Source organism: Tenrec ecaudatus, chromosome 17 (genome assembly GCF_050624435.1).
Source record: "Tenrec ecaudatus isolate mTenEca1 chromosome 17, mTenEca1.hap1, whole genome shotgun sequence".
Lineage (NCBI taxonomy): Eukaryota > Metazoa > Chordata > Mammalia > Afrosoricida > Tenrecidae > Tenrec > Tenrec ecaudatus.
Window position 1 is genome coordinate 38,993,087 of NC_134546.1, and position 26,016 is coordinate 39,019,102.

At 53.0% G+C, this 26,016-nt stretch overlaps 1 protein-coding gene and 1 non-coding gene across 2 annotated transcripts in view; both read left to right on the forward strand.

Moving 5' to 3' along the window:
* Window positions 1-654: 654 nt before the first annotated feature.
* RHOQ (ras homolog family member Q) overlaps window positions 655-26,016 on the forward strand; it is a 42,116-nt gene continuing 16,754 nt past the window's right edge. Inside the window, exons 1-2 of the mRNA XM_075535269.1 lie at window positions 655-1,055; window positions 1,579-1,637. Coding sequence (XP_075391384.1) covers window positions 914-1,055; window positions 1,579-1,637 — 201 coding nt within the window. The 5' untranslated portion in view covers window positions 655-913. The remainder of the gene's footprint in view (window positions 1,056-1,578; window positions 1,638-26,016) is intronic.
* LOC142431201 (U1 spliceosomal RNA) lies at window positions 21,070-21,234 on the forward strand. Its single transcript, XR_012780746.1, has one exon. It is a non-coding gene; the product is annotated as a U1 spliceosomal RNA (small nuclear RNA).

Consider the following 26,016-nt stretch of genomic DNA (forward strand, 5'->3'; position numbering starts at 1 on the left):
GAGGGCCAGGGAGGGGACAGCAAGGAGCCCGAAATCCCTGCCCCCGTCCGGGGTCTCCGGGTTTTGTTTTTGTTTTTGTTGTTTGAACCCTCTTGGCCTCTTTCCCTCCTGATGTCTTGCTGCGGGGACGCACTCATGGGGCCGACAGGACGGATCCTGCCTTCCGGGTGGCGTTCAGCTCCAACTGTACAATTGTGCATGACTATTGCGTCACCGTTGGAGTCGTCGTGGCTCCTCAAGAGACCTCCTAGTCTTCCCCAGCACCCGGGCCTGTGGACGCTTCCAGGCGCTGCGGGCACTTTCGCGAGGAGCCCTGGGCCTCTCGCTCGCGGTTCTCCCCGCCCACCCCGTCACCCGCCCACCCAACCTTACCTCCGCGCCCATCCCTCCCCGCTGACTCCTCCTCTCGCCCCCTCAAGCTAGGGTGAGCGCGCAGGCCCGGGAGGCGCGCGCGCGGGCGGGGCGCGCGGGCGGCCCGCACTCCGGGGAGGCTCCTCGGCCCGCCCTCCGCTGGGGCCACGGCGGGAGGGGGCCCGTCCGGCCGCGGGGCGGGGAGAGCCGCCTGGCCCCTCCCCTCCGCCGCCCTCCCCAAAGTTGCCGTCTCCCCCGGGGCCGGACAGTCTTATGATCCGGCGGATCCTCCCGGGGAGGCCGGGCCGGAACGAGGGCGCGGGCGCCGGGCGGCGGGGGCAGCGGGCGGGCGCGGCGGCCGGGGCCGGTGCCGGGGCGGGGACCCGGGCAGAGACCGGAGCCGCGGCAGCGCCCCGGGCCCGCCGCCTCCTCCCCTCGGGCGGGGGGACCGCTGCATGGGGCCGGGGGGGCGGCGGCGGACCCCCCAGGCGGGCTGGGGCTGAGCCCGGGGCCGGGGCGGGGGCTCCGGGGGGACCATGCCCGGAGGCCGGCCGGCCGCAGCATGGCTCACGGGCCCGGCGCGCTGATGCTCAAGTGCGTGGTGGTGGGCGACGGGGCGGTGGGCAAGACGTGCCTGCTCATGAGCTATGCCAACGACGCCTTCCCGGAGGAGTACGTGCCCACCGTTTTCGACCACTACGCAGGTAAGCCCGGAACTGCTGACTAAGGGGCTGCTCCCGGGCCGGGAACTTTGGAGCAACTTTGGCAGAGCCCCCTCCCTGCCTCCCCCGAAGCGCGCTCTCTACCGCCTCCCCCGCGGGCCCTCCGCCGCGCTCCAGCTCCACCCCCGAGGCGCTGCTGGCGGCCACCTAGCTCGCTCGCGTCCCGACCCCCTCTTCCTACTTCCCTCGGTCCCTGCTCCCCGCACTTCCCAAACATTTTGGCTCCGCGAAATCGCCCAGCCGACCGCCTTGACCTTCTCACAGCCACCTCCCCTACTGCACCAAGCCCCCGGGGGATGGGGGTGGGGTAGGGGGCGGCACTCCATGGGACCCGAAGGGAGATGAGCACCGCACCCTCGCACCCTCATCAGACACTACTTGGCTGTGAGCCTGGAGCTAGGGAACAAGAGTGACTTCTCTGGGTGGGAGGGTCCCTGCGAGCCAGACTTCATCCCACAGGCCTGGTCTTAGTGAGTTTCTCCCCGCCCCGTTTCTGTCCTTGCAGTCAGCGTCACCGTGGGGGGCAAGCAGTACCTTCTGGGACTCTATGACACGGCCGGACAGGTGAGTGAGTGCTTGGGCCTGGGTCCTGCTGACAATTTGGGGGAGCTTTGAAGGACCTTTGGAAACTGTCTGAAAGAGAGAGTATGCCTTGGAGTCCCCCCACCCCCTTGATCCGGATTCTTATTTCTTTGTAAAGTTATCAAATTAAGAGGGGGGGGGGACAACAAAAAATCCAAAGACCAGCACAGCCCACCCCTGGGCTGGGAAAGTGTTTGCCTGTCTGTACTTGTGTCCTTCTGTATGGCTGCTGGTGTGTGGGTCCCCACTCCTGTTGCAAAGTGGCAGGGCCAATCATGAAGCGCCCTTATTTTTAGTTGCCCATGACCGCGGCTCCCCCTCACAGCCTCTGTCTGGGCCCTCATTGGTGAGCGGGCTGCCTGCTCGAGGAGTCGGATTGGTGGGAAATGGCATCATCTAATAGGATGGGAAGGCATTTGGTCTTGGTCATGTTTATTACAACAGCGTTGCTCTCTGGGACTCCAGACTCTGGAAACGTAATTTGTGGAGCTACCCGAGAACCACAGGGGAAAAAAAATGACGAAGAAACAACAACCAGCCAGCCACTCCTTGGGGCGGGGTGGGAGAAGAAGGGTTAAGAGTTCAGTAAGAATCTCAGAGGAAGAGGTCCCCCCCACCCCCCAGGTGGCCAGGTGACTTTTGTCTGGTTTTCTTTGGGAGAATATGTGCAGAAAGAAAATGAACTCTTCCTACTGCCTCTGACCTGGGTTTGCAAGTCAGAGGTAGCTCAGCTTTGCCATTAAAATGAAAGCCTCTGAACTGTTGCCCTGTCCCAGCTCCGAAGGCAGGCACTCCGGCATAATGGTTACCGATTGGGCTGCTAACTGCAAGGTCAGCCCTTTGAAGCCACTAGCTGCTCCTGGGGAGAAAGATGTGGCATTTTACGCCGCCAAGATTTACAGCCTTGGAAAAGCACAGCACTGCTCTCTGGTCTCCTAGACCAGGGTCACTCCGAGTGGGAATCCACTTGATGGCAGTGTGTTTGGTTGGGTTGGGTCCCAGGTTCACCCTCCTTCCACGCCCTGTTTGCTAAGGGGCTAAGGATTGTGCATAGTGAGGTTTTGCAGAATCATGGAGACAGGAAGGTGTGGAGATGCTGCTGGGCTGATTGAATCGCTGAGTGCCCAGACTACGCAACCCGGGATTGTCATAGCCTTTCAGGGGAGAGAACTTAGTTCCAGAGAGCACAAGAACTTGCATAAGGTCGCCCAAAATTGAGCCCATTCACAAAGGCAGGGTTTCCCGTATGTGACCCTCCTCACTCTGGTGGAGGGTTGAAAGATGTGTACGGAGCAGGACCAAGCCTAGGCCGCTTTTATTCAGAGGTGGGACACCTACTCTGTTGGCCGCGTGTGGTTCCCTGGGCATCTCTCTCAGTGTCTTAGGCACCAAGTGATCGTTCCGCACAAAGGGTCCTGGTGGTGTTGTGGGTTTGGAGTTGGGCTACTAACTATGCAAGGTCAGCAGATTGAAACCAGAAGCCACCCCAGAGGAGAAAGATGGGGCTTTCGGTTCTCTTGAAAAGTTAGTCTTGGAAACATGCATGGGCAGTTCTTCTCTGCCCTTTAGGTTACTGTGAGTTGAATTGACTCACTGGCAATGAGTTTGGGTTTTGGTTTCTACTACTAATAAGCAGTCATAGCAAGGTAACCAGCACTGAGACGGAATGATGCGTGCTCCTGAGGGTCGGGGAGAATAAAGGTGCAGATTTAGGAGGGGTATCAGCCATGGCTGATTTTAGCATTGATAGAAACGCTTGGTTCAAACACCTGTTCATGTGTCATGTAGGAAATTCCAGTGTTGTACTTGGTCATTAAGACCCCATAAGGAAGGGTGGGGGAGGTAGGGGGGAAAAAGATACTCAAGTAGAAAGAAAATGCTTTGAGAATGATGATGGCAACAAATGTACAAATGTGCTTGACACAATGGATGGATGTATGGATTGTGATAAGATTTGTGTAAGCCCCCAATAAAATGATTTTTTTTAAAAGATCCCATACATCTATCATCCAAGATCAGATTCAGTATATGATCCGGCGTCAGATGCAATAAAAAGTGTGTGTGTGTGTGTGTGTGTGTGTGTGTGTGTGACCAAATCTGTTGCCATGGAGTTGATTCTAACTTACAATGACTCAATAAGACAGGAGACGTGCCCCATAGGGTTTTCAAGACTGAAATCTTACAGAAGAGGATGGCCACAGCCATGGACAAGTCCAAAAGCACACCACACACAACCGATCTCGGAAATGGCACAAATCACAGCAGTACGAATCTCTTAAGGGGGTGGACCCCACCTTCCTGAGGAACATGCGCTTTGCCAAAAAGCACAACAGGAAGGGCTGAAGAAAATGCAGGCCTACAACGCCAAGGCCACAGCTGCTTGCACTGTGGCGATCAAGGATCTTGTGAAGCCCATGGAGGTCAAGGTCAAAATCCTAATGGGCATCAACTGCAAGCTCAGCCGACTGGCCTACATCACCCACCCCAAGCTTGGAAAATGGGCTTGGGAATGTATTGCCAAGAGCCTGAGGCTCTGCTTGCCCAAGGTCAAGGCACAAAGCAAGGATGATGCTTCAGCCAAGGCCTTGACTCCAGGAAAAGTCCCAGAAGGTGCCCAGGCTCCCACAAAGTAAGTGTGAGCCCTGTGCCATCATCTGCATGGCACTGGTGTCCGTGGGTGCTGTTGGTACAAATAAACCCAGACGGCGCTGTTAAACAACAATAAAAAGATGGTCACAGCTTTCTCCCTGGGAGTGGCTGGTGGGTGCCAACTGCTGACCTCGTAGTCAACAGTCATGATTATGTGTTGAACTACGGTCTGCATGGACCACAGATTGAAACCACCAGCCAGACCCGCGGGAGAGAGATGGGACTTTCTACTTGCTTAAAGAGTTAGTCTTGGAAACTTAGAGGGGCAGTTCTACCCTGTCCTCCAGGGTTGCTGTGAGTCCGCAGCAGTTTGATGGCGGTGAGTTTGAGGGTTCTGTTTGTTTGAGAGTCAGGTGTGTTAACCACTGTGCCTCCAGGGCCCGTGTGTGTGTGTGTGTGTGTGTGTGTGTGTGTGTGTGTGTGTGTGTAAGCTTGATGGGCATTAGAGAAGAGCATGCTGGCTTGGGTTCAGCTCTCCACCTGTAGTAGCTGTGTGACTCTAGATAAGTTATGAGCTTCTCTGCGATTAGGCAAAATGTACATCATTTACGTCTCTACTCGGGGTGGGCTGTGGTTGGCCTAAATTGCTACTTTCTATGTAGTCCGCAGCCCTTGTCTTTCACACTCCGTAGGTGTGTATTAAGTGTTCTAAGGAAATATTGTGTTCCTCTGGCAGTTTCATGGGAGGAAGGGGTCTTCGGTGGAAGAAGACAAGCAAGCCTGGGGTTGATGGGAATGCCAGCTCTCACAGTACAGTCTTTCCAGCAGAGGCCTGGCACCAGCTCTGTGTTTCCTGACTCCCAGTCACCATCATGGACACTGGTCCCTGTAGACAGCTCTCTGCTACCAATGCCTTGTGGTTGTGTGTCAGGTGCTTTTTTTTTTTATGTCTAACCACTGTCTGCATCCCCAGTGTTGCAAGAGAAGAGCGAGCTCTGGGTAGAATTTAAGAAACAAGTCAGGGATGGGGGCTCCAGAGAATTGCATTGGGATGAGGAGGAAGTTTTCCAAGGATCCTTGCAGGTGGGCTGGCTCACTATGCTGGAATCCTGGCTACAGTGCCGCTCTGGCAGGACCCTCAAGATGGCACGCCTACCCAGGTCCTCTTCGGTGATCCACTCAAGTTCAACGCCATCGGCTTCCGTCACCCAGTTAAGCAGTGGCTGTAATAGTTAACTTTTCCAGAGCAGGCTTTCCCCTCCCACTTGGCCTCCACTGCTCTTAGCAGAGAGGGAGAATGAATGTGAATGTGCTGGACCGGGCAGTCCCCATCACAAACCCTGCCTGGGGACATCCCTCAACATCCCCAAACATCCCCAGCACACACACTAGTATCGCCCCCTGTGGAGAATCCTCCCCTGCCTTGGCCATCTCAGGGGGGTGGGTGGTGGTGGTGCTGCATCTTGGGGTGGGAGTCAGATGGAGGGATCTGATTTCCAGCCCAGGCCCCAGTGGAGCTGCTTCCTTATGATCTGCCATTCAGAACTTCAACCCAGAGTTCAGAAGTTCAGGGGGCTTCTGTCTGTTCTAGGAGGGGCAGCAAAGGCAAGATGCGCCCTCCAACCTCGGCCCTGTTTGGAGTGGAGAAGGAGGGAAGTGCTCCCCACCCCCCCACCACCCCATCATTCCCAGAGAAGCCAGTGGGGAGCTGCCTGGCCAGCTGCTCCTCGCTGCAGGCTCCAGACTGATGTCTTCATCCTTGGCAGGAAGGCAGAATTGGAGTCCCGTTTATCCCCGGTCCCAAAATCCTCACCCTCAGAAGGATACCCGTGTTGGGATGAGTTTGTTGGGATCCCTAGAATCCCTAGTGAACCGCTTTGTGCGGCATGGTGTGCCTGTTAATTCAAACACACAGAGTTCTGGGATGTACACACGGGCACTATAAATAGCCTCATCGCAGGCCTCCTCTGGGGTGGCTTTATAAATGACAAGTGAGATCTAGCTCCCTCTTGACAGAGCCCAGATGCTGGGGCTGCCCTGCTGGCCCCCAGGCCACCCCGCCTCCCGCACTTGCCCCACGGGAGGGACTCCTCAGTGGAAGTCCCTGGAATACCCTGCCTGCTGCGCACTCCCTGGGGCAGCCTCCAGGGGCCCAGCATAGTGGGAAGGGGAAAGGAGGGGCTAGGGGAGGGTATTGCTACCTGGGAATGAGAGGTGATCAGGACAGTGTTTTCTTTACCTGGGAGCATCCCAATGGCTAAGGAAATGCACCCTCACAGCGCCCAGTTCTGGGGAGCAGAGCAGACCCAGAGTCCCTACCAGGCATCCATGCAACAGGTGAGGGGCTGCCACTCGGCGTCCTGGGTTCCCTTAGTAACCCACTGGAGCGTTGTCATCCGTGCATCTTGCTAACCTTTTAAGAAGCTATTTATAGCCCAGCCTGCACCGCCTCACACGGAAATGCTGGTTTCCTCCTCTGCTTGAGAAGATGGATGGCCTGTGTGAACTCCAGAGCCGTTGCTGTTACTGAATGCCTTGGCTTCCCCTTCCAAAGACGCTGACGCAGGTGTGCATGAGTGTCAACTGAGAGCCTGGCCTGGCAGGCCGGGACCTTGGGGTGGGAGCTGGGGGCTCCCCCCCAAGCCTGGGGTGCTAGCACTGGCGTGAACCTGCGTCCCCTCAGCTGTGGCCCATCCTTCTCCAGGTCCTGCATCCGCCTCGGCTTCCCTACCCTTTCCCCACCTGTCCTGTGATTCTCTAGAGGTTTGGTGACATGTACGCTCTTCCCACCGGAGCCTCCCAACAGGTGCTGCAGGCTTGGGTGTTTCAGGTGTGCCAAGTTCCTCTCGGCCCGGAGGGGGCTGAGCAGACGCTGTCCTTTTGGGGGAGGCCTCGGGAGCACCGGGTGTCTGCGGTTTTGTTGTGGGATTTGGGCTTTCAGAACACGAGACCGAACGGTATGAAAACAAACAGAGCAGCCCTCCGTGGGGGTATCGCTTTCCAGCAGTGACACATGCTGGCAGCCCTGGCTACTACCAAGAGGGCTCCGGGCAGAGCAGCAGGGCTGGAGGAGGAGGAGGAGGAGGAGGAAGAGGAGGAGGAGGAGGAGGAGGAGGAGGGAGAAGACCTCTCAAAGGACTAGACGTGTCTTTTCACATGAAAATCCCAACCCTCTGTTGCATTTCCTCTCACTCTGAGGGGCTGGCTGCGCCCTAACACACACAGCTTGAGTCACGGAGCAGCTTTCTTCGGCCTCAGCAGTCTGATGTTCCTCTTTCAGGGCCCGACAGGAAGCTGATTTTACACGAGGAATGGACGAGTCGCAACCTGGGAGGCCTGCCTCGAGTCCTTGGGGTGGCCAAGCTTCAGGGTGCTCCTTGATGCCCAGCTCTCAGCTTGGCATCCTCTCAGATCCATGCCCCCCCCGCCCCCCAACACACACACAAATACACAGAGCCCTTCTTGGTCTAAGTGCCTGCCTTGCTCTCCACCAAATTCCCAGCACTGTGCGCCGCGGGTCAGTGGAAGGCACGCCACAAGCGTTTCTTCCATTGACTTGTCAGCTGGAGCTTGCCAGGGAGGGGTGGGGCAAGGGGAGCAGCTTGGCAGTGGAACGAGTGGGTTTGGGATTTTTCCAAAAGTAACTTTGAATCCCAGCACCGCCTTTTTGTAGTTGTGGGGACATTAGCAGGCCCGCTCCGTCTGTGAGCCCTTTACTCAACTCTACAAAATGGGGAGATATTTCTACCTGGCAGAACACCTTTAAGGATTAGAGGCTGTCTGTACGTAAAGTGGCCCCACATGGCCTGGCGCTCACAGAGGGCCGGCTGAGGGTGAAGGCCAGGCCAGATGTGTGGGCTGCATCCACTCCGTTGGTGAAGTGGCTGGGGAGGAGGAGGAGGAGGGAGACTAAACTGAGGAGTGACCTGTGAACACACCTAGGAAATGGTCTCACCTGGGATCAGGTGGCACGGGGAGCCTGGAAGAGATGCAAGCTGGCAGGATGAGGTGGGAGAGAGCTGAGAACACTGCTTACCAAGGTGGGCCCGCAAGTTAGGCTGTCTCAAGTTCAACCACCTCGGCCTTGCCATGTCCCAGAGAGGGGCTTGACTCTCTGAAGCCAAAGTTTCTTTATCTGTGAAGGGTGGGGCGGTGGGATGGGGAGGGGCACAGAAGTGCTTTTTAAAAAAAAACAAACAAACTCAGTTGTCCACAGGTTACTTTCAAGCCCTGGTAGCCCTCACGTGTCAGGGTACAGCTGTGCTCCTTAGCACTGGGCCTTTTTCTCAAAGTTCCTCTGGGTGGACATGAACCTCCAGTCTTTGAGTTAGTAGCCACGTACTTGAATTGCAGGCACCACCCAGGGACACTGCCTTAGAGGTTCTTGAATGAAGTCAGCCGCCCAGTTCCAGGAGGGGCAGGTGGGCATGCACAGTTTCGTCTTGGAGCCACGCTAGGGCTCAGGCTGGTCACCTCCAGATTGAGTAGTTGAACCTGAGCCACTTAACCCCTGGACCACGACTCCACCTGCTGGGTGTTGACCAGAGGGGCTCATCTCTATGTGTGCCATGGAGTGAGACATTGGGGGTGTTGGCCTATCCATCTCCAGCCATGGAGTGCGATATTGGGGGTGCTCACCTGTTCATCTCCAGCATGGAGAGGTTGAGGTGTTGACCTACAGGCATGGGGTCTTCCCCATTTGTCTTTTGATGGTCCTCAATGTCAATATGTGGGGTCAGGCTGGTACTCAGCTATGGAACTTCTTCATTGAGTAATGGATCACTCTCTAAGGCTGAGAATCTCTGTGGAAGGAGACTGTCACAGCTTTGTCCCCATGAGCAAGTGGTGGGCTGGAACTGCCAACCTCTCATTAGCAGCTGAATGGTTCACCAGGGCTCCACAGGGCTCCCAGGGGGTGCAGTGCTGTTCAGAGGCTTCTGGCTTGTGTCTTGTTCTATATGACTTTCTGTGTTAGAAATCCAAGGGAGGTAAAGCTGTAGCAATGATGGATAATGACCGAGGGTCATGGCAGGGAGGGTTGGGGGGGGAAATGGGGAGCTGACCACAAGGAGGATGTCGAAGAAGAAAATTTTCAGAAATGGATTGTGATGATGGTTACACAACTCTTCTTAATCTGCCGGACCTGTTGTATGACGTGTGAATTTATATGCCAATAAAACTGTTAATAGACAAGAAAGGGGGCGGGCGGAGGGCCTTTCTTGTTGCTGCTGTTGCTTTTGGAGGGGCTGATGGAATTAGTGGACCCCCTCTCTCCCTGTGCCCTTACCAAACTCATCAGCTGAGCCCCAGTTCAGTGTGATATTGGGGGCTTCATCAGGCCAAGCTGGCCATTGGATGGCACTCCAGCAGAGTGCAAAGCCCAGGCACCTGCTTCCTTCTTGAGGCCCCTCATCGCTCTGTGAGAGGTGAGAGGAAATAGGTGGTGTGTGTCTCACTTTGCAGTTCAGGGAGGGTGAGCGGCTTGCTCCGTGCCACATAGCCGGAAGAAGGCAGAGCCTAAATTCCAACCCTAAACCACTGTCCTCTATGTTTTATACTAAACAACTAAAATGAATCACCCCGGCCATGTTAAACTGTCTCCTTTGTGTCGAAGATGCATCTTGTGCCTGGGTGTTTCACATAAAGAGAACACTCCAAACCTGTCGCTTTCCTGGGGGAAGAGGTGTTGGATAAGTGTCGTCCTTAGATGGAACAAGTAGGGGCTGCTATTAAAATGCCCCTTCACCACCCAGGAAGTGAGGCAGGGGATCCACCGGCAGAGGATGGCCTCCGTGATAAAGGTGGATGCAGTAGCCGCAGCTGACACCCAGGGAGAAATGATTGTGAGCACGGTGCAGAACTGGGCAGTGTTTGGCTCCCTGGTACCTGTGGGATCGCTGTGGGTCGGAACCGACTCGACAGCACCTAGCAGCAACATCAAAGTGACCGGAGGTTCCTGAGGGGTCCTCTTGTTGACTAAAAGGCTGGAAGTTCCAGTCCACCCGGAGATGCCCAGTCAGTCCCTTGGGCACCCTGCGCATGGCACAGAGTTCTAGAACTCTGACACAGGACATCGCCACGAGTTGGAGCTGACTTGAAGGCAGGAGGTGAAGGGTGTCTACTCAGTGCGTTCCTAACCCGACACCCTGGCTCAAAACGAGGCACACTGCTGGGGGGCCACTTCCCAGGAAAGAGGAACTGTGGAAGATTCTGGTTTGAACCCATGCTGGCTCCAGTGGGCTCCCTCTGCCCCGTTCTGCTTACCAGCCCTGACTGGTCTGTGCTTGCTGTTTGGGGCACTGCCAGGCACGGCAGCTTCAGCCTTCCGATCATAAATGTCTCTTCTGCCCCACAGGGGCTGCCCCAGGTCTGCCTCCCTATAGTTTTTTGTTCAGGGAAATCCGTTGATGTAAATGCCTGTCTTTCATCTTAGCTTTCTCTGCATGAATTCAGAGACTTCCCCTGTAACCACAGCTTGTTTTGTCTGAGTTCCCTGTTCACACCCTCCCCCCCCCCATCATCCCCCCCCCCATCCCCACCTGCCTTTCCCCAAGGCTCCTGAATCTTCCCACCTGGTGGCTGTCAGTAAAAGAGAACACTGGGTCACTTCATCAGCAGCAGGTATCCCCTGAGCATCTCTCCAGGGCTGGCACCTGGGCCAGGCTCACGAGTTCAAAGATTGGCCAGGCCCAGGCCTGCCACCAATAACTCACAATTTCATGGAAGATTATGGCAGACATAGGTGAAAAGAATGCTTTATTTGTTCTCATTTTTGACCCATTTAGAAGTGTTTTAGTTTGAATAAAAAAAGAAGGGGAAATACATGTGGATTAAGCCTCCATTGAATTCCCTCTGACCATGTGAATAGGCTTGCAATCCTGCACTGGAAAGTGGATTGTGGCGGTAGTGTTTAGGTGAAGATTGAACACCTTCTCATTTGAGCTCCCTCTTGACTCATTTTCAAGTTGTTCTAGTTTTTAATAGCTTCTACTTTTTGTTTCAGTTGAAGTTTTTCTCTATTTTATTTTGTTGTTGTTGTTATTGTTGTTAGTTTTTTGTTTTGTATGTTCTGTATATGAAACCCAGGATAGGTAAACCTATAGAGACAGTAACTGGATTCATAGTTTCTTGGGGGTGTGGCGGGGGGGGGGGGAGGTGGGGGAAAACGGGGAGCTAATAACCACGAGTGGAAGAACAAACACAATGTTCCTAAGTTGATGGAGGTAGTGATTATACAACTCTTCTTGATATGATTGAACGATTAAATTGTTTGCTATGTGGATTATATGCCAGTAAAACTGTTGAAAAAGAAGAAGGAAAAAGAAAGAAATGAGGGGTGAGGCGCGGTGCCCTGTCCCTTGGGGGCCTGGAGGAGACAAGCAGATCCCAAGAATTAATCCTTAACAGTCGGGCTGGGTTCTCCAGGTCCCTTTCTTAAGCATGAGATGGCGTGCAGGCTGGAGGTTCACATGGACAAGATGCTCAGCATGATCCTAGGATAGAACCGCCTCTGTACACTTCTGAGACGATCCATCTTTACAGGCTCAGAAAGCCTGCTCTTTCTCTCGTGGGGCTGGTGGTGATTGTGAACCGCTGACTTAGCGGGAAGCAACCAATTGTGTAACCCGTTATGCCACCGGGTCTTGAAGGCAGTGAGCTTGTTTTTGTTTTGAGATGTGAATCATTGCCTTGACTCTCAGTGTGAGGTCCTGGAACCGAAGTGCACCTCCTTGGAATTCACTGGGAATGGGAATCCTGGGCCACATCCCAGACCTATTGTGTCAGAAATGAGGAACTCCCTGCTCTACCACAAGCACTCGGTGATGCTGATGCGTGCTAAAATTCCTGAGCCCCCAGAAGTGGTGACAACATGAGTATTTAGGCTCCTGGAGCACCTACCCGTTGTCCCTGGAGGGCTGGGAGCGCCATTTATTCGTTTTCATGCACCTGTCTTTTCTCATCTTTGCGCCAAGCTGGGCCTCCGCATCTCTGTTGGCCTGCACCGAATCACCGAGCCTTGGGACTGCCTGCCTAGCTTTCCTGGTGGTGATGGGCCCAGGCTCGATTCGGAAAAGAACAGGAGGAAAACTTCCCACGACACGCATCGTGGAGGGTGCTGTGCACACAGTCGGCCTCAATGCCACACCCTTCTCTCACCTGCACGCCAGTGGCTGGACAGGTCCTGAGGCTGAGCCCAGCTCTGTCCGCATAGCTCAGTTATCTCCTGTGGTGGAAGCCAGGTCTGGCTGTGCTAAGCGGGTTCCAAAGCAGCAGGTGGGCGGTGACATCCCTTTGTCTGAAAGTCCCGGGGGCAGTTAGAGGAAGGACTGGATTGTTCAAGGGCCATCTCCCCAGTCAGTGCTCATCACCCTCTGAGCAGAGCTTTCAGGGTAAGCCCCCCTTTCCCACCCACCTCCACGCCTCTTCCCTTTTTCCTCCCCCATCACCCCACACCCCAACATGTAGAAGCGTATAGCCTCTTTTCCAAGGGCAGGATGAGTTGGGATTATAAATGAGTCCGCTCAATGCATGGCCCCATCAAAAACCTGCCGAGAAGAGAATGCATTTCATCCTGGCTGGCTCCATTCAAATTCCATTTGACTCCAGCTAAGTTTTCCAAGGGGTTCTGCCCAGCTAGCTGCTTCAGGGCTCACAAGGTTACCTGAAGGGTCTCCTGGACTCTGGAGGTGTGCCTGTGGGGTGGCAGTGGGATCTGCTGGGAAGGTTATTATGGAAAGAACCTTTCCCATGACTTTGTAGGGGTCACCTGTGGCGTTGTCTGCTCTTTTCCAAGAGGACTCTGACCTGTCTGTTCCTTAGAATCAGATAAGATTGGGGGGTAATGTGTCACAGAAATCCTGCTCTTTTTACCACCGCTCACAATGAAGCGACATAAAGTAGTTTCATCATGTTGCGCTTCCAGTACCACTAGTCATTTCCCTTATTCAACAGTAACCAACCCCCCAGTCCTCATGGCCCTTTATTGCAGTGGTTCTCAACCTTCCTAATGCCGCGACCCTTTCATACAGTTCTTCATGTGGTGCTGACCCCCAACCATAAAGTTATTTCATTGCTACTTCATTACTGTCATTTTGCTGTTGTTATGAATCAGGCGACCCCTGTGAAAGGGTCTTTCGACCCCCAAAGGGGTCGAGACCCACAGGTTGAGAACCACGCTTTCTCGGGGATGTCTGTAAATCCCTCCAGGAGCAGACAGCCTCACTGTCCTCCAGCTGCTGCACATCTTGTTGTTGCTGTTGGGTGTCATTGGGGCATTTCTGACTCAGAGCGGCCCTGTGCACAGCAGAACAAACACTGCCAGCTGAGCCCGTGATCAGTCCGTCCTGGTCGAGGGTCTTCCTCGTTTTCTCTACCCCGCTAATAAGCACGGTGTCCTTTTTCAGGGGCGAGGCGCTCCTGATAACATGTGCACAGCACGTGAGGCGAAGTCTTGGCATCCTGGCCTCTAAGGAACATGCCGACGAGCGTTCTGTTGTACTTCTTCCAAGACAGATTTTGGTGGCGGTTGTTCTTTTGGCAGTCCCTCGTACTTTCAAGATTTCAAATGCATCCATTCTTCTTTGGGCTTCCTTATTCAGTGTCCGACTGTCACATGCTCAAGAAGCGCTTGAAAAGAACTGTGGTTGTGGCTGGCTCGGGGCAGGCACCCCTTAGTCCTCAAAGTAACATCCTGGCTTTGCAGCACCCCTGGTTCTCAAGAGGCCTTGTGGGCACGTTGACCCAGTGCAGTGAGTCATTGGATCTCTAGCCTGCTGCTTCCATGAGCATCAACTGCAGCCAAGCAAGATGAAATCCTAAACAACTTCAGTCGTTCCTCCGTCTGTCATGATGGTACTGTCAGCCCGGTTGTGGGGATTTGAGTCTTTTTTTACATTGAGTCGTAATCCCTCCTGAATGCTGAAAAACCTTGATCTGCATCAGCACGTGCTTCAAGTCCTTGTCACTTTTAGCAAGCACGATGGTATCATCTACCTATCACGGGCGGTTGTTAATAAGCCCTCCTCCAACCTGGATGCCACACTGTCCTTTCTGTAGTCTAACGTCTCGGCTTATTTGCTGAGTACGTAGGTGGAACAAGGATGCTGAGAGGGTACAACCGTGGGGCACACTTTTCTTGATTTTAAACCACACAGCCTCTCCTCAGTGTGTTTTCAGACAAACGCCACTTGGTCCATGCGCAGTGAAGTGTCCGGAATTCCCACTCTTCTCAAGGTTGGCCGTAGGCGTTATGGCCTCACAGTGGAATGCCTTTGCCTAAACAGAATACAAGTAAACATCTTCCCACAGTGACCACCAACACACTTCATTTTCTGTGCATTGCCTCTTCTAGATATTTCAGACCAAGTTGCAGTTGGTCGTTCTTGTGGGGTTCATTTCCAACTTTGGGGACCCTGTGGATCCAGGATAGAATTGATCCCTAAGATTTTGCCAGACTTGTCTTCTGAGGTGCTCCAGGCAGGTTCGAAGCACCAGCCTTTCTGCTAGTAGTCTAGGGCTTTAGCCATTTGCACGAGCTAGAGCCTCATTCAGGCTTCTACAGTGTTTGTCCTTTTGTGGCTGGCTTGCGGCATTCTGTCTTCAGAATTTACCCATGTCATGGTACGTATCAGGACTTCGTCTCTCTAGGTAAGTAGCCGATTGTGTGGATGCCCCACATTTTGATGGGGCCTAGGTTGTTTCCACCTTGGCCAGGGTGACTAATGCTGCAGTGGAATATCAGTGTATGCAGGTGGTGGTTTTAATACATGTCTCTTTAAGCACGGTGGAATTCATTTATTAACTCCCAGGACCCCATGAGCAGAGTGGCTGTCGGGAGTATTGGATAAATTATTGGCTACATGTTCTCCTGAGAGCCTAGAGCTGTAGGAATCCTTTGCCCTGTTCTATGTAGGGTATTCTCTGGTCTTCTGCTAGGAACCAAGAGAAGTGGCGGAGATGCACTGAGGGGACCAACCTGCTCAGTTATGCCTTCACTGGGAGGGGAGCCCCAAAGGTCCCCTGCTACACTGGGGGAAGGAGGTTCCATCTCACCCTGCTGCCTGAACAGACCTTGTGGAAGCCTGAGCAGCTAGGCAAACCGGGGTTCGGAAAAAGTGGTGGACCAATCTGCCTGCCACATCAATGCTTCCTCCTCCTTCCTTTTTATTCCTGGCCGTCAGACAGCCCCCCGCCGCTCTGGGAGCCATGCTCTGGCTTGCCAGGCGGAATGTGGAGTTCGGCTGCTGGGCACTTCCAGAAGCATCTCTAGCCTCTGCCTCCGGAAGGGTGTGGCTCATCTCCCTCTGTCCTTTCACTGACTGGTCCTCTCTCTGCTGCTGATCTCTGTCTTCCCCACCCTCTTAGCTTTGTATTAGTCAAACATAGAGTATCTGTTACGTGAAAGACAGAGATGAGGTGAGGAATGGACACAGTGATCTATCAGCCTGGGCCCGTTCTGTATCTAAACTTGGAGGCTGCCTGGTAGGGAGAGAAGACGCACACAGATGACCAGGAGCCGGGGGAAAGTGGAATGTTCAGTAACCAGATGGAAGTGGTGAGGCGCGAGAAGGGTCCTGTGATACCTGACCGGTGGCCAGAGTCTCCCAGGTGGGCAGTGTCCAAGCTGGGGTTCCTTGGGCTAAGGAACCTGACTCTCTGGGCCCTCAGGGCTCATCAGGCTCTTTGTCCCTTAGCTCATGTGAGACTGAGGCATCAATTAACCTGCGAAGGATTAATTTGTCAAGTGGAAAAGTGGGCAAAAGACAAACCAGTAGGTCACAAAAGAGGAAATGCAAAAACAAACAAACCACACAATATCCAAATATATACAAAAAAAACAAATAAATCCCCCTCCCTCAGTTGTTGCACATAGGACTGTGTCCCCCACCAAGAGACATGGTGAAGTCCCATGTGTCCCACGTGTCCCCTCCCCCCCCCCCAAGACATTGTTTGGCGCTAAGGGGATCTCAAGGACAAGAGCCACCCAGGGGAATGTCTCAGGGTAGAGCAGGGCTGCAGCGGAACTGCCCAGGAATGCCTGGGGCAACAGGGAATTGAAGAAAGGAATCTTCCCTGGCCCTGCTGGTTCCCTGAATTCAGACTCCCAGACTGCCAGGCAAGGAAAGGATGTTGGTATTTGCCATCCGGTCATGCTTTGCAGCAACCCTAGAAAATGAATTCCCCGATCAAATTGGACAAGATGAGAAAAAAAATCGATACACAAATGACTGGGAAGTGAATATTTTATGCATTATTATTGCGAGAAAAAAAATGGTTTTTTTTTTTCAGCTCAATTTGGCAACGACCCTCAAATTTGCAGTGATACATGTCTGTGAATGCCTGCCAAGGAGGGGGTGGCATAGACAGAGATTTACATGCATGTCATCCTTCACAGCATGATTAGTAATGGTGATAAATCACTGTGATCCTTGTCTATAGCACAAAGGATTGGTTCAATTAGAACATGGTGTGCAGTATGCAGCCATTAACAAGCGTGCCCTCAACAAATACTTAAAACTGTGCGCAGACTAATGATGGGCTAAGTGGGATAAGAACGAATCACGCCTATACATAGCTCGATGACAACTTTGAAGAACATGCATAGAAATAAATCGGTGTGAAATTGGGAGAATGTTCAGAGCAGTTTGCTGCTTTATGCCTCACCTTGGTGGTCCCCGTTTTCTCTTTCAACATCACCTTTCTTTGTATCCAAGTTGTGTATTTGGGTGGTTCAAAGAGCCCACACTTACTGACGGTGTTACTAGGAAGAAACAAATCTTGTCCTTCTCCCCCCCAGAAGGGGACTCCTGGAGGGGTGGCCCCTTTCAACAATGTATCTATTCTTTCAACAATGTATCTATTCTTTCAACAATGTATCTATTCTTTCAACAATGTATCTATTGGTAACACATACTTTCTATTGACTTTGCACCAGGAATAATGAGACTTTAGCTCTCACACTTTCCCATCAGCCTCCTGCTTCCCTTGACCTATCTCTGGTAGCTGCATTGTTCTTTCAGTTTGATGAATGATCAGTGTTTATAGTTTTATGATTATGTTATCAGAGCTGAGCCATATAATGTACTAGAATCACATTCCCCTCGGTACCACTTTTTATTTCTTTGGAGCTAATGGTTGTCTTGTTTTTTCTCTTGCTTAAATTGTCTCACTAATTTACCCAACCTTTACCTTCCTCAATGGGAGCCATAATGGCATAGGAATTACTCCTGGGGCTGCTAACTGCAAAGTCAGCAGTTCAAAACCACCAGCCACACTGTAGGAAAAAGACGGGGCTTTCTACTCTGATAAAGAGTTACAGTGCTGAAAACTCACAGGGGCAGTTCAACCCCGTCTTCCAGGGCTGCTGTAAGTATCAGACTCTGTGGCAGTGAGTTTTATTTGATTGATAGTTTACAAATAAGTAGAAAAAAATTTAAAAGCGGGGAGGCAGTCTATGCTGTTTAGAGGTCTGAAGACAATTTCCTCATGGATATAATGTTAGGGACCTGTTCTCGCACTCTGGAGACTGCGGGGAGCTGCTGTGTCACCCTCCCGACATGTCAGGCTGGACTAACTGGGACGGGCCGAGCCCTGGTGGCGTGGTGGGTTAGGTGGTAGGTGGCTAACTGCAGAATCGCTGGGTCAGGCTGCAGGGAGCTGGAATTGACTTGCTGACGGCAGATGGGTTTGTGTGTTTGTTTTGATTTTAACTGGGTACTGTGGATCTCTTATCAGGAACCTCGGGCCTTTCAGTTCTGGGGAAATTTCTTCACTTTGATTTCTTCACTTCCTGTGAACCTCTTCTGTTAGGCAGGAATGCCCCGGGTTTAGATGCTGGGCTTGCTGGAGCCTTCTCCTAATGCTTTTATATTTGTTCTCTCTTTGTCCCTTTGCTCAGCTTTTGGGGAAGAGTTTCTTAATTTTGGCTTCTCTCCCTACTGCTGTTTGTTGTTACTGTTTTCCTGATGTGATTTTCTTTTTCATCTTTAAGAACCTGTTCCAGGTCTCTGGATGCCCTCCTCTTTTTCTTGCGCTTCCAGGTTCTGCCCTGTTTTGACGGGGTGGAACCTCTGGGAATGTTAGTGATGGATTTTGGAGATGTCTGTCTTCCAACAGGGTCTCTGTCTCTCACCACAGGGGTGTACCTCCAACGGCTACTCGGATTTAAAAGGTAGGACCAGAGAGTATAGGAAAATCTCTGTTGCTTCTGAGGTTCATGGTAGAAGTGTTTCTCAAACATCAGCTTATGTGTGCACGAGAGTGGCTTGCCTAAGCTTGTCTGTGAGAGAGGCTGGCTGGTTCTGGCCTTCACTGTAGCTTAGACTTTCACCTTCTGCATGTTGACAGTTGGGGCCAGTGTGTTTGTTGTTGTGGGGGGCTGTTGTGTGCCTGTAGGATAACTGCCAGTGTCCTTGGCTTCTCCTCACTAACTCCCAGTAGCATCTTCCCCTCCCCTCCTCAGGTGTGACAACCCAAACTATCCACAGACATTGCTAAATATCCTCCTGGTAAAATCCTAACATCCTACTCGCTACAGCCCTCCCTCCCATGTGAGGCCATGCCTGGGGGGTCTTTTTACCAGGGACCCATAATATCCGGAGGTTTGTGAATGTGTTTGTCTGGGTAGACTAGAGGAACAAATTCCTAGACATCCATATGTGTATCGGAAAGAGCTTTAGATACAAGAGCAATTGAGTATTGAGAAAACATCCCAGCCCAGTCCAGATCAAATCCATAAGTCCAATATTAGTCCATAGGTCCAATACCAATCTTTAAAGTCCTCTTCAGACTCACGAAACACATGCAATGATGCCGAATGCAGGAAGACTGCAGGTCAGTGGGTGGGAAGTCTTGTGGATCCAGTGGCGGTGCAAGCATCTCAGCACTGGCAGGGGTCTCCACGTGGCTCCTCCAGCTCCCAGGGCGCTGGCTGCATCAGGGTAGCTTCATGTGGCTTCTCGTCAGAAATGTCGCACAGAGAGTGAGTGTGTGTCCTGCCTCCAGCAAGCTATTTATCTCCTTAGCGTCTCCAAATGAGGACATCAAGCTGGGACCTGATTGACAGGCTAAACTCCACCCCTTCGCTCTTAATCCTCTCAGATTAACAACAGATTATGTAACTGCCACTGCATCTGTCTCTTTTTTTCTTAGACTGGTTGTATTTTCCTGGGGGGAAAAAATCTGTCCTGCCTGAGGGGTCCATGGTGAAGTAGCATGTCCGTGACAAAGAGGCAGGACCTCCAGGAGACAGTGGCTGCAGCAGCAGGCTCCACCGGAACCCCATGTCGAGGTCGGTGCAGGCTGGGCTGGGCTTCAGTCTGTTGCCCATAGGGCCATCTTGGCGGCCGCTAACACCACCATCCCCACCAGTGTTCTGGAGCCAGAGGGGAAGGCCTCCCGTTTTCATGAGGACCCTGGACTCTCCAGAGAGCCTTCTGGTTGACCCTTTCCAGAGAATTGGTATCCTCTGCTGTTGGTCAGGGTGGAGGAGAGTCTTTTGCCCTGGTAAAAAGAAGAAAGGGGGATGGTGAGGACGTACCTCTAGCTGCTAACCCAAAGGTCAGAGGTTTGAATCCACTCAGAGACACTGGAGTCTTGGTGACTTGATTCCAAAAGAGCAGCCAGCACTCGCGGGGTCATCAGGAAGTTGGAGTCCACTCAAGGGCAGCTGGGATTTTTAAACACAGACTCCCCATTCTTCATCTTGCTTGTGACTCCCTCCTCAATGTGCCCAACTCCATTTCCAAGGACTGTGCCTTCAGGAGGCTGCCACATGCTACCTAAAGCTCCTCCCACCAGGGCCTCAGGATCCGATGCCCCGCTTCCACCAAGTCAGGGCTCACCGGTCCTCTGCCCTTTCCCTCTTTCTAAACACCGGTGCGGTATCCTCTTTTCCCTTTTGCTGTATGCTTGTGGGCTTATGCCTGTTTGTTTATTTTTTAAATTACCAGACACCATAGAGGGTTTTCAAGAGTAGCTGTGTGCGCTCAGCCTGTCAGGAGTTCACTGCACGTCTCCACTGTCCCCTTCTAAGTCTAGTTTAGAAAACCCAAGGGTGAAGGAACACCGTGACAGTGGTAGGTTCCCGTGTCTGTCCCCCAAGGAGCCTTCCTCAATTAGCATCTAGGCCTCCGGAACAGTGAGTTCCTGAGACAGCTGCGTGGCACCCCAGAGTCTGCATCTCATCCGGGTCCCAGAACTGCGCCGTGAATTCTTCCTGTGTTCACACAGCTTTGTAATGACCAGACTCTGTGTCGGCCAAGTTCAGTACTTTACCCTTGGCAGAGCTGGATGGCAGTCGTATCCTGGTTATGCAATCCCTGCTTTGTTAGACTCTGTAGAGTCTGGTAGGCCAGGCCTCTCCAGCTAACATATTTTTCAGACAGGCCAAAGTACACTCTATTAAGTTACAGGTTTCTCTAGTTACAGGCCAGTTACCTTGATTAGATTTGGGTGTTTTCAAGAGACTCCAGCATCTCTTGCTAGAATCCACAAGGCAGATGACTATTAGCTGTTACGTGTTGAGTTTTGTTTGTTTAATTCTCAAAAATGTCGCCCAATTTCAAAATGATTCCTGTGCCTTTGCTGGGGCCCCCTGCATATGTTAACTGTACCTAAGTGTCGGTGGCACTGTGAGTGGGGAACAAGCCCACTTGGCTGTGGGGGCTGTGGGGGAGAAGGCCTGCACTGTCTTCCTCCAGAAGATGGTGTGTGTGTTTGCGTGTGCGCGGCGCGCTCACGCACAGGTCTAGGGAGTAAGAGGGGGGACCCAGCTGGGATAAGGCATTCTGGGCCAGGTGACAAGCTTAGAAAGAGGCACGGAGTCATACTTAACCTGGCAGGGGAGAGACCATGATCACGAAGGTGGTTCTCCCAGGACGAGGCTTATTCATTGCTCTCCGGATGTGCTGACCCCTGCGATTTCCCCAAATGTGGGAAACTCGACTGCATAATTTGTGGTAGTGGGGGACTGCGTTCACGCTCTCCCCTGATAAAAGGAAAAAGAAAGAGGCACAGAGCCACAGTGCCTGGTGGTTACAGAGTAAGTGGTCACTGGGGAGGCTGCTAGAGACAAGATTGATGTGTTAGTCTGGGTTGACTAGAGAAAAAAATTCATAGGCACTCATATGTATAAGAAAAAGTTTTATATAAAAGAGCATTTGTATATTGAGAAACATCCCAGCCTAGTCCACATCAGGTCCATAAGTCCGGTCTCAGCTCATATGTCCAATACTAATCTATAAAGTCCTCTTCAGACTCACGCAGCACATACAATGACGCCAAATGCAGGAAGATCACAGGCCAGTGGGTGGAAAATCTTGTGGATCCAGTGGCAGTGGAGGCATCTCTGCGCTGGCAGGGGTCTCCACGTGGCTCCTCCAGCTCCCATGGCTTTAGTGTAGCTCCATGTGTCTTCTCAACAGGAATGTCTCACAGGGAATGTCTCAACAGAATGTCTCACAGGAATGTCTCACAGGGAGTGAGTGTGTCCTGCCTCCAGTGAGCTGCTCATCTCCGTTGAGTCTCTAAATGAGGTCATCAAGCTTCAACCTGATTAACGGGCCAGGCTCCACCCTCTTCCTCAAGTTGACAGATTATGTAATTGCCACAGTTGGGAAAAGATGCAAGGCTAAAGAGTGTGGACTCTCTAACAGGCACGGTGGGGACCTAGTGCAGGCTTCTGAAGTTGAGTGCCAAAGTGTAGAATTAGTAGACAGTGGATTGTGCTGATTTTCCAAAGGAGCTCTTTTATCTGGTGTACTCCTGACTTTGTTTGTTTGTTTGTTTGGTGGTTGTGGGTTCCTCCTCTGTCTGTATTGCTTCTCTTGATCTGTTTCACTGGCTCTCATTTTGAGTCGCTGACCGCCACGTGTCTCACTAGCCAGTTCTTTGTACTAGGAGATCTAGCGCGTCTATTGACCACGTTCCCGGGACACAAAAGCTGCAGATGTATGTAGATTCTATGTGTGTCCACTTAATGTTTTACGGTCAGCCGCTTCACAAGGTCCATTTTCCCCATAGTCCTCATTTCCTACTGCAACACCATTCGGGGAGAACTTGATGACCACACACGCCATGTGCATCGTAGGGAGGCTTCAGGTCTCATGGCGCATCCACCCCTGTGTGTTTGTTTTTGTAGTAACCCTATATATGTGTCTGTATTTGTACAGCGAGGGGGGCCAATATACAGTTGCAGTAAGTCAGAATTGACTCTGGCAGTGGGTTTGGGGGGCGCTTAAGATTGTAGGGTTTCTGAGACTAGATCTTTTCGGGAGCAGGTGGCCACCTCTTTCTCCCACAAAGCGGCTGGTGGGTTTGAACGGAGCCAGGCCCTGTGGTCAGCAGCTCACCACTTACCTTACTGTGTCAAGAAAGGGGACCCGCGGGACCCACCCACAGCTGTCAAGTCAGTCCCACTCAGTGACCCTGCGGGTGAGCGGAAACCTGCCCGGAGGGTCTCCAGGGCTGGAAATCCTTGGAAGGAAGTCTGCCTCCACTTTCTCCCACCGGGTCGGAAGCTGAGCACTTCACCACTGTGCCACTAGGACTCTTACAATGGGGGTGGGTGGGGGTGCAAAGCGAGTTGTCAGGAGACCTGACTTCCTCGGGCCAGCTCAGCTGAAGCTGGTCTTGGTGGCTCTTCTCTTCTCCCCTGGGCTCCCGGCTCTTCCCTGCATTGCTTCTCCATCTGCACTTCGAGCCCACTTTGGATGGACTTTTCAAGGCCTACATCCGACACCACACCCCTCCTTGTAACAACAAACCTCCTCTTCCACGCAGCCTAATGGAACCAGAGGTGAAATCGTTCCTCTGTACACAGATTAGCCACAGGGGTAACGAGCCACAGGGTCAGCAGTTGGAGATCATCAGCGACTCCGAGGGACACTTAGGACAGGTGTGCCCAGGATGTGACTGCTGCCCTCCCCACCCTGCCCGATCTCATGGGGCAGGCCCAGTGGGACAGTAGGGTTAGCATGTAAGCCGGACTTACAGTCACGGAGGGTGAATGAGGCTGCCATCATGGGGTCAGCTTACTCAGAGGGGCTCGGGAGTAAAAGTCCCCTTTCCAGGGGAGGAACCCAGGCTCACTTGGTAGCCCCCACCTGCATGTCTGTGGAGGCTCATGTGAGGCGAGGATGCCCAACAAGTTGCAGTGCAGCATACAGACTAGAGCCCACAAGGAGCAAAGGCTGACGGTCCGTCTGAAAGCACCCCCACGCAGACCCCACAGATCCCGGGGTCTCTGCCTGGGAACAGGGACCCCAGGTTTGGGCTTTAGTCTGTTGTACATGGACGTCTCCAGGAGTTGTCAGCTGATACCATGGAAGTGACAAAGACATAGTGAAGTGACTATCATCAGCCTGCTGTAGGACGGAAATGCCGGAGCCGGAGGGTCGAGGATGAAGACGAAGGGCAGAGGATGGGCAGGAGGACAGGCCTTGAAGCAGGTAGGAAGGAGGACAAAATGTGCTTAACCAGGTGGAAACAGGTGGTGGTGAATGCTGACCCGGAGGCGGCTCTGGGGACTCCCTGCAGGGTCAGTGGGCATGGCAGCGAGCCACCCCAGGGCTTTCTCCTCAAAGGACACGTGTCCCTGCACAGCTGAGGAAAAGCTGCTTCCTCTGGGCGCCACTGTCCATAGCTCCCTTCTGAGTTTGCTCTATCCCACCGTCCCAGCCCCTGCCCTGACACTAGTGCTTGGAGGCCCCGTGTGACCTGCATCACCTTTTTCAAAGGGAGAGGCTCTCGCTTCCTTTGAAATAGCAAGTCCAGGGCAGTGCCTGACCTGTGGTGCGTAGGCCTGGTGGCGCAGAGACCACGGTGCTGAGGGGGCAGCAGGGCCTGAGCAGCTCTTGTGTGCTGCAGAGATGAGGCCAGCAAGAAGCAAACTCTCCTGAGCGTGGATCCTTCTATGCTCATGTTAGGGGAGGGGAGGCAGGGAGGGAGGATAGAAGGGGGCACTGCCTTGGACAATCCTGGGGATGCCTTCCTTCTGATCAGACACTTAGGTCTGGTACCCCTAGAAGAACCAGTGGCTGGGGTGTGAGGGGCGCAGAGCTGAAGCCAAGGAGGTAATGTCTCTGTAGACTCCATGGCGTCTAGGACCACAGGGGCGTGTGTCTGGGTGGAGGATGGTGGGCCCCGAACTAAAATGGAGTTTGAGAGGAAGTAGGAGAGGCATGCTGGGTAGAAGTCAGTGTGCCCCAGACCTTGATCGAGTGAGCGCCAGGAAGATGACACAGACAGTATCAGAACTGAAGTGCTGGCCCGTCCTTCTGAGCTGCTCCAGTTTGGATCTCTTGTTTTTTCAGGCAGGACCATTGGTTGCCTTACAGAGAAACATCCCTGATCACATACTATTTCATTCCCGGCTGTGTTAGTCAGGGTTGACTAGAAAACTGAATGCATAGACCCTCATGTGTGTCTAAGAAGAGAGAGATATCAAAGAGTAATTGTATATTAAGAACACATGCTGGCCCAGTCCAGATCAAGTCCATAAGTCTGATATTAGCCCATAAATCCAATATTAGACCATATGACCGGTAATAGTTCCAAAATTCTTCTACAGACTCACGCAGCACATACAGAAATGTTGAATGCAGGATGATCACAGGCCAGTGGGTGGGAAGTCTTGTGGACCCAGTGGCAGTGGAAGCATCTCAGCGCTGGCAGGAGTCTCCATGTGACTAACACACCAGCTGAGAGGGGGCCCAGACAACGTGGGAAATCTGTCTGTTACTGGGGAATTCAGACCTCTGACCACCGTCTCCCGCTGGGCAGCTGGCTGAGGAGAGGCCAGCGAGCGTGGTGCAAGCACCAGGCTCCAGCACAGTTAACCTTTCTGATTCATCTTCCCACCCGCCACTGCCATTCATTGCACAAGGACTGAGTTAGATGGCTTTCATGAGCGGACTTGGGAGCACAGTCCCCTGCCTTCAGGGAGTCCTGTGGGTATGGGGAAGAAACACCCCAGAGTGCTGTGGAAGTGAGGAGGGGCTGCCCAATCCGAACAGGGGGTCCAGGGGATTCCTGGATGAAGTGATAGCTGGGTGGGAGCCTGAAGCATGAACAGGCATCGCCTGGAACAAGGGCAGAGTTTGGAACGGAGTGAGGCTGACTGGGGGGTGGGGTGGGGGTGGGGGGCAGTGTCGTTGTGGCACTGTGTGCATGAAGCGTTCACGCTGAGGCCTCCAGGCTTCTGGGTTGGGCAGCTTGGCTGGGTGGTGAGGCCTTTGAGAGGTCACACACAGCAGGGCCTGCAGCTGGAAGCGGGGAGTGGTGTGCTCCATGCAGAAATGTTGAGAGTGTGATGTTTCTGGTTCACCAGGAGGAGGTGTCAGGTAAACAGCTGGGTGTTTGGCGTTGGCTGGAACGGGGAGGCAGGAGCTCTGCCAGAAACAGTGCAGTGCCCACTAGACACCTCCCAGGTTTCCTGCTAATGTGTTTTCCCGCCCTCAGCCAGCCTCCTGTCTTAGAAGACAGCCTCTCTCCGGCTGCGGGAGCCGGAGGCCCACTTATTCCAGAGACTTCCTGGCCTTTCTTTCTCCTGATGCACAGCCAGAGCCGACTCCCAACATCTCTGCAAACCATCTGCTTCTCACCCTGGCAACTGCTGTGCCTTAATTCCAGCTCCCACCTCCACTCAGGCTCCCTGCCGCCACGTCAGCTCTGGCCCATGACAGCAACCCTAAGGGACAGGCTAGAACTGTGCTCACCCCTCCCCCCCGCTGGTTTACCTCAACAAAAGAAGCCCAAATTACCTTTCAAATAG